This window comes from Chinchilla lanigera, unplaced genomic scaffold (assembly GCF_000276665.1).
Source record: "Chinchilla lanigera isolate Chin_1 unplaced genomic scaffold, ChiLan1.0 scaffold00118, whole genome shotgun sequence".
In the NCBI taxonomy this organism is placed as follows: Eukaryota; Metazoa; Chordata; class Mammalia; order Rodentia; family Chinchillidae; genus Chinchilla; species Chinchilla lanigera.
Window position 1 is genome coordinate 121,493 of NW_004955519.1, and position 17,744 is coordinate 139,236.

Sequence of the window (17,744 nt, forward strand, 5' to 3'; positions counted from 1 at the left end):
TGCCATTATAAGGGTATTAATACCATTCATGAGTGAAGAAGTCTTGTGGCCTAATCACCTCTTAAAGGCCCCTTCGCTTAATACTATCACATTGGCAACACTGAATTTTTGGAGCAGATACATTCAAACCATAGTAATTAATGCAAAATATACACATATTTAATGTACACAGTTTGATGAGTTTGAACATATGCGTGGTTTTATGAAAACCTTATGTTTCCTAGCATGGCCAGACCATTTTACATTCTTGCCAGCTATATATGAGTGATACTCTTTCTTTGTATCTGTATTTTTGCTCTTCCTATTGTTCCTTTCTCCTTTGCTCCAATATTCCTTGCATCATACCCTTTTTTTTGATGATGCTTTTTCATCATATCTTTATTTTCCTTTAGGCTTTCTTTAAGGATAAATCTATGAGTGATAAATAATTTTAGTTTTCTTTCCTATAAAATGTATTTCTGCTGCACTACTCAAGGATAGTTTTGCTATATATAAATTCATGGATGACAGTTCTTGAAACTGTTTTTTTTTAGGTATGCCAGGAACAGCAGAACCCAGCTCGGGAAATAACTCTGAGACAAGGAATTACCCACCTGTAACGGGAAATGACAATAGCCAGTGTCCTTTGTCTTCAACTGCCAGCACCTCGTCTGATTCTAGTGAGTTTCAGATAATACATATCATAAGTAGGACTGCTGAATCTAGGTCCATCAACATCCTTAATGCAAGCTAGTCGTAGTTTACTTTTTTATGGTACTGAAGATTGAACCCAGGCTTTCACAGTGATCTACATTTCTAGCCCTTAATTCTTTATTTTTAATTTTGAGACAAGGTCTTGCTAAGTTGCTGAATTGTTTGGGGTAGCTCAAACTCGTGATTCTTCTGCTTTAACCTCCCATAGTGCAGGGATTATGGGTGTGTGTCACCATGTCTGGTTCACTTTATAAATTTTGAAATGATTTTAGATTCACATGTATTTGTAAAAAATAACAATTCCCTTTATACTTTACTCTTTTCTCTCAATAATATCATCTTGCAAATCTATAGTAAAACAATATAATCAGGATATTTACCTTGATAAAATTCACAGATGTTACTGAGATGTCCCCAGTTTTACTTGTAGTAATTTTGTACATTTATGTTTATTTCTGTGCAGATTTATTGCATGGATAGGTTTAATTGCCACCTCCCTAGGCAAAATACAAAACAATTTGATTACACCTAGCTGCCTTTTTAATAACCATAGCCACCTTGCTCAGGTCACTCTTCCTTCCCCACTGCCTTTCACTAATGCCTGGAAAATATACTGTCTATAATTTTGCCACTTTTATTATACAAAGGAAATTTTGTGTTATGTAGTTTTTTTTAAAAGTCAGCATAGTTTTTTGAAAATTCAACTCATGCAGGTGGTTGTGTGTATTGATAGAAAGTTTCTTTTTGATGTTGAGGATTGAAACAAAGACCTTGAGCATGCCAGGCAAGTACTGTACTATTGAGCTACACCTCCAGCCATTTCTTTGTTTTATTTTGAGACAGGTTCTTATTAAGTTGCCCAGGCCGGTCTTGAACTTGAGATCTTCCTGCCTCGGCCTCCTGAGTAGCTGAGATTATAGATCTGCACTATACCCAGCTAGTTTCTCCCTTTTTATTACTGAGTAGTTTTGCATAGTTTGGTTAAGTAATAGTTGTTTTGACCTATTCAGCCATTAAAGGACATAGGTTATTATTTCCCCCAGCTTTTGGTATTAAGAATGAACCTCTATAAACATTCATGTGCTATGAATAGCTATGTATAAGTATAAATTTTCTTTTCTGTTGTGAATCTCAAGAGCATAATTTCTGGGTCTTTGGGAAATAACATGTTTAGTTTTAAAAGAAACTTCCAGTTTTCCAGAGAAGCTGTACCATTTTACATTCCCACTAGCAATGATCCATTTTGTCTACATTGATATTTCTGATCTTTCCATTGTTCTTTTTCTTTGATATTCTGAAATTCCTTCTTTTATAATATCCGTTCTGTTTCAAGATTTTCCTTCAGCCTTTTATATGGGTAAGTATGGTATGGATAAATTCTTTTAGTTTTCTTTTGTATGGGAATGTTATTTTACCTGTTTTCCTTGAATGATTGTTTCACCTCATGAAGAATTTGTGATTGAGCATCCTTTTCTTTCAGACGCTAACAAAATTGTACTGATAGAACCACCGGAAAAAGCAGAAGCCAACCTGAAAGACAGTAAGGGGACAATGTACTACGCAGGTTTACCAGGAAGTTTCACTGACCGGGCACGTGACTCATCCTCTGCCACCAACTCTTCCAATTTTGGCAAGTTTGAAATAACACGTAGTACAAGTAGTACTTGTTAGTTTAGATTCAACATTCTTAATATTTACTCTTGTTGGCAGTTTTCTAAAGTTAAACTTTTCATTTTGAGATATTTCAGAATCACATGCAGATATAGGAAACAATACAGAGATCATGTAGATCCTTCGCCCACTTTCCCCCAATGGTACTATTTTACAAAACTACATTTTTCCATTGATGCAATCCACAGATCTTACTGAGATGTCCCTAGTTTTGCTTGTATCCTTTTGTGTTTGTGTGTTTTTGGCACTAAGCAATTTTATCTCATGAGTAGGCTTGTGTGTCCACCCCCACAGTCAAGGGAGCGAACATTTCCAGCAGTTCAAGGTGCTATCTGTTTGTCCATAACCACACTCAACTCTTGGGTCAGCCTCCCTGCCTGTATCTCCCATCCCTAATACCTGGCTGTCATTGACCACTTTTCCAGCTATATAATTTTGTCCCTTCAGATTTTTATATAAGTGCAGTGATATCTGATATTGGCTTTGTTTTTCACTCATCTTAATTTTGGGGGAACTCATCCACGTTGTTGCGTGTTTTAATAGTCTATTCTTTTTATTTTTGAATGATATTCTATGGTTTGGATATATTATATTTTGCTTAACTATTCATTTCTTGAAGGACATTTGGATTTTTTTCTAGCTTTTGGCTATTGAGAATGAAGCTACTGTGGATATTCATGTGCATATTTTTTTATAAATATGTTTCCATGTATTTCCTTTCTATTGATGAAGAGTTTTCCATGGTATAGACAAACAAGTTTTTAATTTCATTGAACAACTCACTCACTGAAGGATATCTGGTTTTTTTCTTTGCATTTTTTGGATATTGTAGGTAAAGCTTTTATGAACATTAATATCCCGGCTTTTGTGTAAATGTAAGTTTCTATTCCTCTGTCATGAATGCCAAGAGTGCAATTGCTAGGTTTATGATAATAGCATGTTTAGTTATACAAGAAGCTGCCAAACAGTTTTCCAGAGAGGCTGTGACATTTTAAATTCTCAGTAGCAATGTGTGGATGATTTCCTACACCTACATTTCTAATCTTTTCATTGTTCTTCCTTCCTGATGCTCCAACATTCCTTCTTTTGTAAATATCTTTTCTGTTTGAAGATTTTTCTTTAGACATTAATTTTTTTTCTTTTCTTTTTTTTGGTACCGGGAATTGAACTCATGACCTCAAGCTTTCCAGGCAAGCACTTATGCCGCTGAGCTATATCCCTGGCCCTTAATTTTTTCTCTTGAGACAGGGTATTGCTATATAGTTCAGGCTGGCCTTGAACTTAATATGTAGCTTAGGCTGGCCTGGAATTTGCAATGATTTTCCTGCCTTAGCCTCCCAAGTGCTGGAATTGTAGGTGTCTTTTTTTTTTGAGTCAGGTCTCACTATCGGTCCAGACCAGTCTTGAACTCACTGTGTAGCCCAGCATGGCCTCAGACTCACAGTCTATCTTGCCTCAACCTTTTGAGTGCTGAGATTACAGGTATGTGCCACCATGTCCAGTTTTTTTAAACCTATTTTTTAAGGGTAAATCTGGCCAACTGATGTGGTATATGCCTATAATCATAGCACTTGGGAGGTTTAGGCAGGGGAATCACTGGGTTTAAGGTGAGCCTGAACTACATGAGGGGACCCTGTCTCTCAGAGAAAACAAACCAATACAAAAAGGTAAACCTGCTAGGGACAAATGATTTTAATTTCATTTTTTGTGAGGATGTTTTTATTTCCCCCTTTTTTCCTGAAGGATAATTTTACCCAATATTGAATTTAAAATTAGGAATTCTTATTTTTCAGCAGATGAAAACTTTATACTGGTAGAAGTGCCAGCAAATACAGAAAACAAAGCAAAAAGTAGTCCTGAGATAATGAGTTACCCATCTTCACTGGAAAATTACAGAGACCAAAGTCTTTCATCTTCATTTCTGAGCGTTTGTCCCAATTGTGGTGAGTTCAGAATGATTCACAGTACTAGCTAGTATCACTTTTATCTAGATCCATGAACATCCTTAATGCAAATCTAGTGGTAGCTCGTTTTTAATTATATGTTTAATTTTGTGGTTGTGCAAGGTAAACAGGTTGTTGTAAGAAATGTTACAGAAGGGGCTGGGGATTTAGCTCAGCGGCAAAAGCGCCTGCCTGGCAAGCGCAAGGTCGTGAGTTCGGTTCCCGGTACCGGAGAAAAACCAAAAAAAAAAAACAAAACTCCTAAAGGGTTTTACAACAAGGGTGTACCATATTAGGTTCCCACTAACTACATATAAGTGACTGATTTTGCCCCCTGTGCATTCATTGTTCTTCATTTTTCATGCTCCAGGATTTCGTCTTTCAGCTTTCTTTTTTGTCTGAAATTTTTAAGCCATTTTTTGGTTTTATTTTGTTAGTGCTATATTTTCTAGGCTGGTCTCAAACTTATGAGCTCAGGTGACCCTCCTCCCTTAGATTCCAAGTAGCTGAGACTATAAGCATATGCCACTATACCTGGCTAGCCATTCTTTTAAGTGTATCTCAGCTAATGACAAATACTTCTAGTTTTCTCTCATGTGAGAATATATTTCCCTTTAATTCTTGAAAAATAGTTTGCCTGATATAGAATTCATGGTTGAGATTTCTTTTCTCTCAATATTTCATATTTATTTATAGAAATGTTGATTGAAAGTACAGGCCAGCCCGGAAAGGAGCCCTGAGACAAATTGCTTTTGAAAAGGACATTATCTCACTGCATCTTCCACCATTCTGTTGAATTTGAAATGAAAGTTATTGCATGTACCACCACTGAATCTAGATTCATTAACATCTTTAGTGCAAGACAATGGTAGATTTTTCTAAATAAACTAATTTTCAGGAAAAATTTAGCTACATACAGTTGTAATAAATAATGCAGCAAGAGCCTATGTTCCCATTATCCAGTTTTTTCTAGGATATTGATATGATATTGTCCATATATACTGAGATTTACCTAGTTTTACTTGTATTCATTTGTATGCATATACGTGTGTATGTTGCAATTCAATTTTGCCATAAGTGTAGAGCAAGGTATCCTATACTACATGAAGCCTCTAAACAGTTCTATCACCACCGTGATCCTTTATAGTGCTGTTTTTCAACCACATTTTCTTTCTGCCCACCTTTGCTGCTGCCTCTAACTGCTGGAAGCCACTAATCTGTTCTCCAGATCTGGAGTTTGTCCTTTCAGTATTAAAATAAATGGAATCATGTAATATGTAACATTTTGAGGTATTTTTTCTCATCAGTATAATTCCCTGAGGACTCATCCATATTGTTGTATATCATTTGTTCCTCCCTTTTTAGTGCCAGAGAGTATTCCATGGTCTAGATGCACTATAGTTTGTTTATCTGTTCACCTTTTGAAACCACTGGGTTTCTTGTTTTTGGCTAGTAGGCATAGTATTGCTGCAAATGCTCCTTTAAGGTTTTAGTTTTGCTTTCCTTTTATTTTGTTTGAAGAATCTAGATTCAATAGTGCTACATGCAAACACATGTTTTCATTTCTTTATGATGAATGCCCAGCAGTGAAACTGCTGGGTCCTTTGGTATTTGCATCTTCCGTTTTATGTTAAACTGATAAACGGTTTTCCAGTGACTGTTAATATTTTCCATTTCTACTAGAAATGTATGATGATGCTAGTTTCTCTGTAGCCATACTGTTGCTCTCTTGCTGTTCTTTCTTTCTTCCTTATGCTCTATTCCTTCTATTGTAGTCTTTCTGATCAGAAATTTTCCTTTAGCCGTTTTTAAGTAAGAGTCAACTAGTAACACTTTTGGTTTTTCTTTGTGAATATCTTTATTTTCACTTGATTCTTGAAGGATAGTTTCGCTGTATATACAATATGATTAGGAGTGTTTTCTTACAGCATTTCAAAAATGTTTTTTTTGTAGGAATGTTGAACAAAGAAGAAAGTAACCTTGAACAGAGCCCTCAGCCAATGAACAACTTACGTTTAGTGGAGTATAGTAATGATAATCTGTCTTCCTGTTCATCGTGGAATAGTCCTCCCAGTATTGGTGAGTTGGAAATGATGTATACTATGCCTAGACTAGTTAGTTTAGATTAGTGATGGCAAACCTATGGCACACGTACTGTAGCTGGCTCCTTGTTACACTGAGAACTCTAAAAGGTTTAGCATCACTCTCTTCATGTGAGCCAGTGGTAACTTTTTAAATGAAAAATTAAGTTATTTTGAGAAAATTGTACTGCACAGAATTTTCCCAGTAAGAATGTCTCACAAATCTGTAGTAAAATGTCAAAACCAAGATATTGGTGTAGATAAATCAGATTTTATTACATGTTCTCTTTTTGTGTGTGTGTGTATGTGTGTGTTTGATTTCATGAGTAGGTTTCCAAATCCTCTGTCACAGTCAAGATACAGAAATAAGGATTCCAACTGTTACCCTTTGAAGCCATATCTACTTTCCTCCTTTAAACCTCCTACTTCTATTCTTCTCTATCCCTGCTACTTGCAACCACTAATTTATTCTCCTCCTTTATAATTTTTAAAAATTTTGTAGTTTATATAAATGGACTCATAGTCTACCTCTGCATAGTTCTCTAGAGGTTCATCCAAGTCAGTGCATGTATCAGTAGCTATTTCTTTTTTACTGCTGAGTACTATTCCATGGTATAGATATACCGTGGTTCATTTCTTTTTCATTCATTAAATGATATCTGAGTTGTTTCCTGCTTTTGGTATTTAGAATTAAAGCTGCTGTGGGGGCTGGGGATTTAGCTCAGCGGCAAAGCGCCTGCCTGGCAAGCGCAAGGTCGTGAGTTCAGTTCCTGGTACCGGAGAAAAACCAAAAAAAAAAACACAAAACAAAACAAAAAAAAAGAATTAAAGCTGCTGTGAATACTCATATACAGATTTTTATGAGAACACATGCTTTCTTTATTTGAGATACTCCCCAAGAGTGCAATTGCTGGATCACATATTAATTGTACATTTGGTTTCATAAAATACTGCCCAGCTGCTTTCCAGAGGTGCTGTACTATTTTCTGTTCCCTCAAGTGATCTAGTTTCCCTCCAAGCATATTCATGGTCTTTCTGGGTTTTTTTTTTTCTTTTTCTTTTTCTTTTTTTTTTTTTATACTTCAAGATTCCTTCCTTTATCATATTCTTTCAGATAGAAGATCTTCCTTTAGTCATTCTTTAATGGTAAGTGATCCAGTGACAACTTTCAAAATAAGTGTTTCTTTGTATGAGTATGCCTTTGTTTTTCCTTCATTCCAGCAGGGTGAGATGTTTTGTCTTTCACCACTTGAAAATGTTTTACATATTAAAATGTGTTATGCTCATGTATCAACTCCCCATAATGAATGTAATCATTATATGCCACAAACATACACTATAAAAATAAAAAATAAAATGTTGTTCAAAACAGAATCTGACTCAGCAGTGAAACCCGAGTCAACGACTGGTGAAAATTTAATGGAAAATATCACTGATCCAGATGGTAGTACAGGACCTTCCTCCACCAGTTCCAATTTTGGTGAGTTTGTAATGATACCTATTGCAAATAGCAGTCTTTATTCTAGATTCATCGGTATTCTTAACATTATTTCTTAGTGATAACTTCTCAAAATTAAACTTTACATTTTGACATATTTCAGAATTATAGGCCAGCATAAGAAACAATACAGAGAAATCTTATATACTCTTTACCTAGTTTCTCCCAGTGATAATATTTTGCAAAAAAAAAATAAAATAAAATGTCGTAACTGGGATTTTAGCATTGATACAATTGATTATGGTTACTGACATTGGTCTACTACATGTCCTCAGTTATCTCTGTATTTGTGTGTGTATGTGTATTTAGTTCTCTGCAATTTTATGTCATGTGTAGGTTCAGATGTACATCAAATCCTAAAGTATCCCATCACTTTCAGGACCCATCTTGTTGATGTTTTTTTTATCTCCATGTCATTCCCTCCCTGGCCTCTTTCCTCACCCATCCAACTACCTCTATGTTTACCCTGTTTATGACTTTGTCATTACAAGAATGTTATAGAAAGAGACTCATATAAGATTTAAATTTGAGATATGACTTTTTCTACACAGAATAATTTCCTCAATATGCATCCATTTTTTGCTTGAGTAGTAACTAGCCATGTGCATTTCAGTAGTTCCTTCCTTCTTACTTGGTGACTACTATTCTGTGGTATGGATGTATCATGGCTTGTTTATCCATTTACTCTTTTTTTTTTCTTTTTGAGGCAGGGTCTCGCTATGCAGTTCAGGCTGGCCTTGAGCTCACTTTGTAGCCCAGGCTGGTCTCAAACTCACAACGCTCCTCCTGCCTCAGCCTCCCGAGTGCTGGGATTACAGGCATGCACCAAGATGCCTGGCTCCATTTACTCTTTAAAGGACATCTAGTTGTGTCCAGTTTTTTTGTCTGTTACATGCAAAGCTTCTATAAGCACTAGTGTATAGGTTTTGGTGTGAACATATTTTTTATACAGTTACGTGCTTGAAATCCAGGACTGTGGTGCTTTTCTCTTGGTACCCAGAATTTATTTTGCTATTCTGGGTCTCTTCTGGTTCCATATGAACATTAGGATTGTCTTCTCGAATTCTATGAGGAATACTGTTGGTATTTTGATTGAGATTACATTAAATCTGCATAACAATTTTGGAAATATGGTCATTTTGATTATATTGGCTCTGCCTATCCAGGAACAAGGGATATCTTTCCATTTTGTGATGTCCTCTTCAATCTTGTTTTTCAGAGTACTGCAGTTCTAATTGTAGAGGTTATTTATTTCCATGGTTAGGTTAACTCTTATTTAATTTTTCTGATGCTATGACATATGGGATTTTTTTCCTAATTTTTTATCAGTGAGTTCATTGCTAGTATAAAGGAATACTATTGATTTTTGTGTGTTAATTTTGTATCCTGCTATGTTGCTGAATTTGGTTGTTAATCTTAATAATCTTTTGGTGGAGCCATTTTGATAGGTATATGGTAATATGTCATTGTGGATTTAACATGCATTTACCCTTAGATAATGATGCACATCTTTTTATGTCCTAATTTTCCATCTGTAGATTCCTTTTTATGAAATATCTGTTTCTGTCTTAACTTAGTATTTTTTTTTTACCTCTGAGTTTCAAGTTACTTAGATATTATAGATACTAATCTTTTGTTGGATATGCAGTTTGCAAATATATTCTCCTGTGTTCAGCTTGCCTTTTTGTCTTCCCTATACTGTAGTTTTTTTTTTTTTTTTTCCTTTCAGAAAGAAAGGTTTTAGGGATAGGGATATAGCTCAGCAGTATAGCACCTACCTGGCAAGTGCAAAGTCCTGAGTTTAATTCCTGGTACAAACAAACAAAAACAGAAAGAAAGTTTTTAATTTTTATGAGGTCTGATTTATCAAGTTTTCTTTTTATTCGCTCTCTTCCATTGAATTGCTTTGCAAATTAATCATATATCAACTAGGCATATTATTGGTTCCCAGTTATGTTCCAATAATCTGTTTTTTTTCCCTTTTTTTGGTGGAAATGAGGATTGAATTTAGGGCCTTTGCACTGTGACATCCCAAGCCTTTTTGTTTTATATTTTTATTTTGAGCCAGGGTCTTGTTAAGTCACTAAGTTGCCTAGGCTGGGTTTGAAATTGTAATCCTTTCTGCCTCGGCCTCTCAGAGTTCTAGGATTACACTATCACACCTGGCACCACTGTTCTTGTTCTATGCCCTGCCACATCACACTGTTATGAGTACTGTTGTTCTTTAGTAAGCTTTAACATCATGTAGATTGAGCCTTCCTACTTTATTCTTGTTTTTCAAAATTGCTTTAACTATTCTAGGTCCTGTGCCTTTGCATATTAATTTTAGAATAAACTTGTTTATGTTTTTTAAAAAAAAGTCCTGGGATTTTTGATAGGCATTATCTTAAACCTACAGATCAATTTGGGGAGAATTAACATCTCTGGTATGTTGAATCTTTTCATCGCTGAGTACTGTGTGTCTCTTTATTTATTAAGGTCTTTGATTTCTTTTATCAGGGTTTTGTAATTTTTAGCATACAGGTCCTGTATATGTTTTTATAAGTTTTTGCCCTATTTCATTCTCTTTGAAGAGTATAAATGGTACTTTTTCAAAATTTATTTCTAATTTAAATTTTTCTGTTTATTTAATTAACAAAATTGTACATAATTATGGGATACCATGTGGTGTTTTGATAGTATATCCACTGTGTAATGTTGAAACCAGGGTAAGCATATCTGTCTCCTCAAACATCATTTCTTTGTCGTGAAAACATTCAAATCCTTTCTTCTAATCTTTTAAAGCATATAATATATTATTGCTATCTATAGTCATCCTACTATACATTAGAACTCTAGAACATAGTTCTCCTTCTTAGCTATGACTTAATACTTATTGACCAACCTCTTCCCTGTATAATTTTAAATTTCACTTTTCATATGTTCATTGTCAGTGTATAGAAATGAACTTTATTTTTGAGTGTCGACCTTACATCTTGTGACCTTGCTAAAACTTCTTCCTCATTGATTACAATCAATCTTGTTATTTTTCTGTACCTCTTGCAGCAGGTGCTGGATTGATTTCTCATGGTCCCATGAGACCCTTTAAGGAGTGTTTGTTTTCATGATTGCTAACTGCAAGGCTGTCTTTTATATCTGAGATCCTGTCCTGACATGGGGTTAATCTGCTGTGGATACATTCAATAGCATTTTTATTCTCCTGGATATCTGCTTGAATCTCCCTAATGGATTCTGTTTCTTTTGTATGCTGAGCTTTCAAGGCTTCCATAATTTTCTTAAGCACCTCTATTTTTTTGTCTTCATCTGCTCTAGAGTCACTAAGCATGGTTTTCATTGTGGACTCCATCTCCGAAGTTATCTGAGTAATTATTTCTGATTTGATTTTTTTCTAGAGCCTCATTCAATTGCTTTGTTTTTGCCACTTCAGAGAGCCCAGATAGGTAGCCTTCAGATTGTCTCAACTCATTGCCCCCTGGCTTTGCCTTTGGTGAATTGGATGTCTGTTCTTTCATCTTATTTAAATATCTTCTCTTTTTCTTTTCTTTTTTAGTTTAATTCCTGGGGTTATGCTTATAAACTGCCTATAGTGGTTGCTTTATTGCTAGTATTTGGACCACTTAGGAAATGACTACTTCTGTGAGATATCTTCCAGGTGTACTTGGTTTGGGGGTTTTTAATATGTTGTAAGATCCTGCCTCTTCAGTTTGTTGGGGATGAGAAGTTGCTGCCTGTTTGGCCCAGCCCCTAGTTCTTTGACACTGTGTTACAGAATTTTCTGTGACCCTTAGTCAGTCTCAGTCTTGGAATATCAGAAGAACAGCTGTTTAGAACAATGATGTCACTTTTTGCTATAGTGGTACCATCAGCAATGACAATAGAATCAAACACAGCCTAGAAGATGACAAACTGAGCTAACCGTTAATTGGTGACCTTTAACCATATGAACTAGATTTGTGGTCATATAACAAAATCTAAGACAAACAAGAAAATTATATGCAGTATACAAGTCCTTCATATGTCAATTTTTCCCTCAAGGATTAAAATTTAAAATTTGCTAGGGAGAAAAGAGAGAAGTGGAATAAGGTAGAGATTAGAAGTAAGGCTTGAAGACAAAGGGGGATCACACTAACTTTGGGAAACTGATGCGGAAGACTGGAGGAAAAGGATGAGATAAAAAGAAGAGCAGAACAGAACCACAAACACAAAGAGGCTAGTTCACACTCATAAAAACAAGATCAAACAATGAAGGAGAAAAAAAAATAAAACTACCACTACAACAAAATACAAATGAGACACAGAGAGAAAAAAGAAAAAAGTCCACTTCCAGGTATGACTCTGCTGTCACTGGTAGAGAATATGTGGAGACAGTCCTGATCTGCATTGATTTATCCCAGCAAGCCAGCAGTAGCTTTTTGGCAGGGTAGTGGGTTATCTCAGCAAGCCTGTGCCTTCTGGCTGAGACCAGACTCATTCAGCCTGCAGCTATCAGTGTACCTTCTATGGGCCTGAGCCCAGATGGGAGCCACTAGGTGGAGCCCTCAGCTCCTCTGATTTCTGAGCTCAGTTGGTGCCTCTCCAAGATGGCTCTCAACCAATCACTCTGTCGAGCAGGATCACTGAGCCCCCACCACTCACAACCAGCTAGTGCAGTCCTTCACATCTACTGCTCTCCTCCACTGCTGCATCTCTCCATGGAGGCCTCTGGGGTAACCAGCAGTTATCATGTGTCTGCAAGTTTGAACTGCTCCTCTTGCACAGTGAGTCCTGTTTCAGGGAGAAGGTGCTGCCAGCTACCTCCTTCTTCTTCCTTGAAGTTTTTCTCTTCTGTATTTCTGTGGGTCTCAATTCAGGCTTCAGATTCTTCCTGGATTCAGGGGACCCATTTCCCTCTGTGTCTTCCTCACATTGCTCTATTCCAGTGTCAGGATAGCAACTCTTATAGAGGCTTACCACTCTGCCATCTTGGTGCTCAATCTCTGTTATTATTGGTTCCATTGTGGTTGGAAAATATACCCTGTATGATTTCTTTTTTGTTTTTGTTTTTTTTTTCTGGTACCAGGGATCGAACTCAGGACCTTGCGCTTGCCAGGCAGGCGCTGTGCTGCTGAGCTAAATCCCCAGCCCTCCTGTATGATTTCTTTTCCTTTAAATTTACTGGAGTTTGTTTCTCTGGCCCAGATTGTGGTCTATCTTGTTCAGTGTTCTAGAGGTAAGGCACATAATAATGTATTGCCTGCCTTTTGTGGGTGGAATGTTCTCTAATGAGAATCTTGTTGATTGGTCCATGTTATTCAGGTTCTTCTATACCTTTGATTATTTTTTGTCTTGTTGTCCTATCAGTTGCTGAGAAGCTGGTATGGAGGCTCATGTATAATTGTGGACTCGTCAGTTTCTCCTTTCAGCTCTTTTAGTTTTTGAGATTGTTGTTTCCTATGTACACAATGAGGATCAGTATATCTTCCTGGGGCTTTATACTTTTATTGGTATACAACATCCTTTCTGTTCTAGTAAGTGTCTTTGCTCTGCTGCTTTATTTTTATCTTTTTTTTTTTTTTTTGAGACAGGGTCTTGCTATGCAGTTCAGGCTGGCCTTGAGCTCATTTTGTAGCCCAGGCTGGTCTTGAACTTGCAACGATCTCCTGCCTCAGCCTCCTGAGTGCTGGGATTACAGGTATGTGCCACAATGCCCGGTTTGCTGCTTTATTTTTGGACTTACGTTTACTTTTCATCCTTTTACTTTTTTTCAGTACTGTGAGTTGAACCCAGGACCTTTGCTCTGAGCTACATTCCCAGACTTTTCAATGTATTTGAGACGGGGTCTTGCTAAGTCAGTGAATTACTTAGCCTGGGCTTGGACTTGTGATCTTTCTATCTCCACTTCCCTTAGTATTAGGATTACAGGCGTGCATCACCATTCCCAGTTTCATTCTCTTCATCCATTAACTTTTTTTTTTGGTCTTTCGTAAACCAGAACATGGTCTTGCTATGTAGTTCAAGCTGGCTTTGAACTCACGGTGTAGCCCAGGCTGGTCTCAAACTCAAGATGATCCACCTGCCTCAGCCTCCTGAGTGCTGTTACAGGCATGGACCACAACACCTGGCTCATCCTTTTACTTTTAACTTACCTATGTCATTGAAATTGTAGAACTTCTTAAAAGCAAGGTATAGTTCTACATTATTTTTTATCTACTTTGTCATTGCTGCCATGTAATTGATGTGTTTAGACAATTTGCATTTAAGATATTTATTGTCATCCTAAGGTCTCTGTCTTTTTTTTTTAAATTTTATTTAATTTTTTTTCCAGTACTGGGGATTGAGCCCCACAGTCTTTGCACTGAGCTACATGCCAAGCATGTTTTAATTTTCTTACTTTTTGAGATAGGGTCTTGGTAAGTTGCTAAGTTGCCCAGGCTAGGCTTAAACTTGTGAATCTCCTGTATCAGCTTCGCAGAGTGCTGAAATTATAGGCATGTGCCATTACATCTGGATTCATTTGTTTTTGTTTCTTTCTTTTGTTTGTCATTATTGTGTTTGTCTTTCTTGCCTTTCTTTAGTTTACTTGAATAGTTTTTAGTATTCCATCTTGATTTGATTATTACTTTTTTTTTAAGAGTAGAAAAATTTATTGGAGAAAAAGAATGGGGAATAGAAATGGAGGAGTGGGAACTAGGAATAGCTCCTGAGAGACAGGAGGGGTACTGAATGGGTTGCCAATGAGCCCACCTCTCAAAGGAAGTTTTATAGAGCAAAATCATGAAGTGAGTACAGTGTGGGTCAAAATTATGATCAACCCAATGAAATTGCTAGTATAGTTGCTTAGGTAATATTGATCTAATGATAGCAAGGGTATATGGGTGACATCATTAACCTTGGTCGATAATATGTAGTCTTAAGTCTTAGTAGGTGGAAGAGGATGGCTCACCCCTAATGAGATAATGGGAAATCTCAAAAGGATAATGCCAAAAATCCCAAGCCTCCATTAATCACTTAGGGAAGTATGTAAAACTATTATTTTGCATAAGTTTCCTAGTGGTTGCTCTAAGTTACTGTATACATATCACTTATCACAGTCTGTTGGTATGAACATCTCACTACTTGGAATAAAGTTTTCTTTTCTTTGTTTTTGAGGTAAGATCTAAGTAGCCTAGGCTGCCCTCCAACTTGCTGCGTTGCCCAAGCTGGCCATGAACTCATGATCCTCCTGCCTTAGCCTTCCCTGATGTGTGTCACCATGCCTGGCTTGTGATAACGTTTTGAAACTTTAATTTTTCTTAAGTCCCTTTACCCTCTCCACTTTTAAATCTCATTGGCTTAGGTGTCAGATGGAGTTTTTATTTCTGTTTTGGAAATCCCATATGATTTAGAAAACTCATGCTACTTTTGTATTTACCTATATTTACCTATATTTCCTTATCTCCTCCTTTTATTGCCGAGTAGTATTCTATGATAGAGATTTATCACAGTTTGCTTAACCATTCATCTGTTGAAGGACACCTGAGTTGATTTTGGCTTTGAGCTATCCCAAATAAAGCTCCTGCGACCACTCATGTGCTGGTTTTTGTGTCAGCATGGACTTTTATTTCTCTAGGATAAATGCCCAGCAGTGAAATTACTAGGTTATATGGTAATTGCAGGTACAGTTTTTAAAGAAACTATTTTTACATCTCCCCCAGTAATATATGAATGGTTTAGTTTCTCCACATGCATATTTGCATTGTTTCTGTTCTTCCTTTCTTTTTGATACTCCAGGATTCCTACTATCATCATAATGTTCCATCTAAAGACCTTCCTTGAGCTATGCTGTAAGAATAGGTTATGCTGGTGACAAATACTTTTACTTTTCTCTTGTCTCTCATGTGTTTATTTCCCCCTCATAGCCAAAGTTCTAGCTGGATATAGAATGTGCAGTTGAGAGCTTATTTCTTTTAACTTGTTTACTTACAGAAATATTGGTAGAAACAGAAACTAATATGGAAAGCAACCCCGGCACAATGAATCACCCAAACGTACTGAGATATTGTGCTTGTCAACGTCCTCCTTCATCATCTGTTTCTCATCCTAGTTTTGGTAAGTTTGAAATGACACATATTACAGGTATCACTGTTTAACCTACATTCATCAGCATTTTTGCTGCAAACCAGTGGAAGCTGTTTGTTTCCTATTTTGAGGGCTGGTTTAGGTGATACAATAATGACTTGCATTTACTGAGTGCATTTTATGTGCAAGGCACTGTGCTGATCAATTGACATACCTCTTCTCACTTAACTCTCATAAGGACCCCATGATATCTTAGTACTTTTATTACTCTAATCTCCAAGTTCACAAAGCAAATGAGTGATACTTTCTGAAATTTACCCCAGTTCTCTTTACCTTTAAATCTCATGTTGCTTACCAGTCTGTGGTACCATCTTCCAAGCCACAGTGGTAGAGATGAAAGGACCCCAGACTCTGTGGTCTCTAAGGGCAAGCCTTCCAAATATTTTATCATTCCTTTTGGTCTTAATTTCTGAGTCCCTATCACTAATTAATACTCTAGAACAGAAGTCAGTAAACTTTGTCTGTAAAGGGCTAGATAGTATTATCTGAATGAACTGCTCACCTTTACTGTTGTAACAGAAAAGCATCCAGGGACAATAGATCAGTGGAGAAGTGTGGCTACACACTTGTCCATCTTCATTTATGCAAACAGGCATTGAGATCAGCCTGGGGACTAGTTTGCCAAAACTAGAAGGAACATTGAAAAATTATACTCTTTGCACTAAAATGTGCATATTGGTGCAGTGTTGTTAGAACTGTAAATTAGCAGAGATTTCTGAAGGGTAGTTTGTGTAAAAATTTCAACTAAATGTAAAGTATTTATGTGAGTTGATTTAGTAGTCCCGCTTCTATGTGAAGCTATAATAAAAATATTTATATTAAATTTTGGTATAAGAATGTCCTTTAATTGAGGCCTGTGCAGATCCGTGCTTTCGATGGCTTGGGGTTGCTATCTGCCTCATAAAGCCAAGTGAAAGAGTTGGCCTCTGGAAATACAAAGTTGTGTTCACCTCTGAAAAAGCCTCCTAGTTGAAAAAAAAGAATATCCTTTTATAGAATCATGGAAAACTGGCAAAAATAAACAAAACTAGGGAATTAGTTAAATGACTTCTGCTGTATCCATTTTCATATTGATTTTCTCATAGCTGAGGAACAATACCTGACACCCATAATTTAAAGGAGGAAAAGCTTTAAATTTGGCTCATAGTCTGTAGAGGTTTCAATCCATAGTTGGTTGGCTGCAAGGGTGGTATGACAGCCACGGCAGGTAAGAAGCAGTGAGCCCTCAAGGGAAGAGAAGGGATATCAGTAGACTAATCCAGTATGACATACCCATGATCCAGTCACCTGCCAAAAGCCCCACCTATGAGCATATAAAGCTTTGGGGGACATTTTGATGTATTTTATTTCTTGATCCACTCTGCCAATCTGTTTTCTTTGATTGGTGAATTGAGGCCATTTACATTAATGGTTATTACTGATATGTATTGGCTTATCTTTGCCATGTTATTTTCCCACTGTTGGTTCTGTACTTTCCCCCCTGTTTAACTGCTTGCCCTACTTCATGGTTCTTTTCTATTGTTGTTCTTGGAATTGTGGTCTTTTTTATCTTTTTGTAGAATATCTTTCAGTACTCTTTGTAGGGTTGATTTGGTGGTCATAAATTTCTTCAGTTGATCTTTGTCATGGAAGTATCTTATTTCTCCATCAATTTTGAGAGATAGTTTTTCAGGGTACATCAATCTGGGTTGAAATTTGTTTTATTTTAGTACCTGAAATACTTCACTCCAAGTTCTTCTTGACTTAATGGTTTGTGTTGAG

At 36.6% G+C, this 17,744-nt stretch overlaps 1 protein-coding gene across 2 annotated transcripts in view; it reads left to right on the forward strand.

The window, feature by feature from the left end:
* Bend2 (BEN domain containing 2) overlaps nt 1-17,744 on the forward strand; it is a gene marked incomplete at its 5' end in the record, with an annotated part of 50,693 nt that overhangs the window by 16,767 nt on the left and 16,182 nt on the right. The window contains 6 exon segments of one of the 2 annotated variants that reach the window (XM_013506980.1): nt 534-659; nt 2,174-2,323; nt 4,161-4,307; nt 6,261-6,386; nt 7,761-7,868; nt 15,831-15,953. In XM_013506980.1, the coding sequence (XP_013362434.1) occupies nt 534-659; nt 2,174-2,323; nt 4,161-4,307; nt 6,261-6,386; nt 7,761-7,868; nt 15,831-15,953 (780 nt within the window). 2 annotated transcript variants of the gene reach the window in all.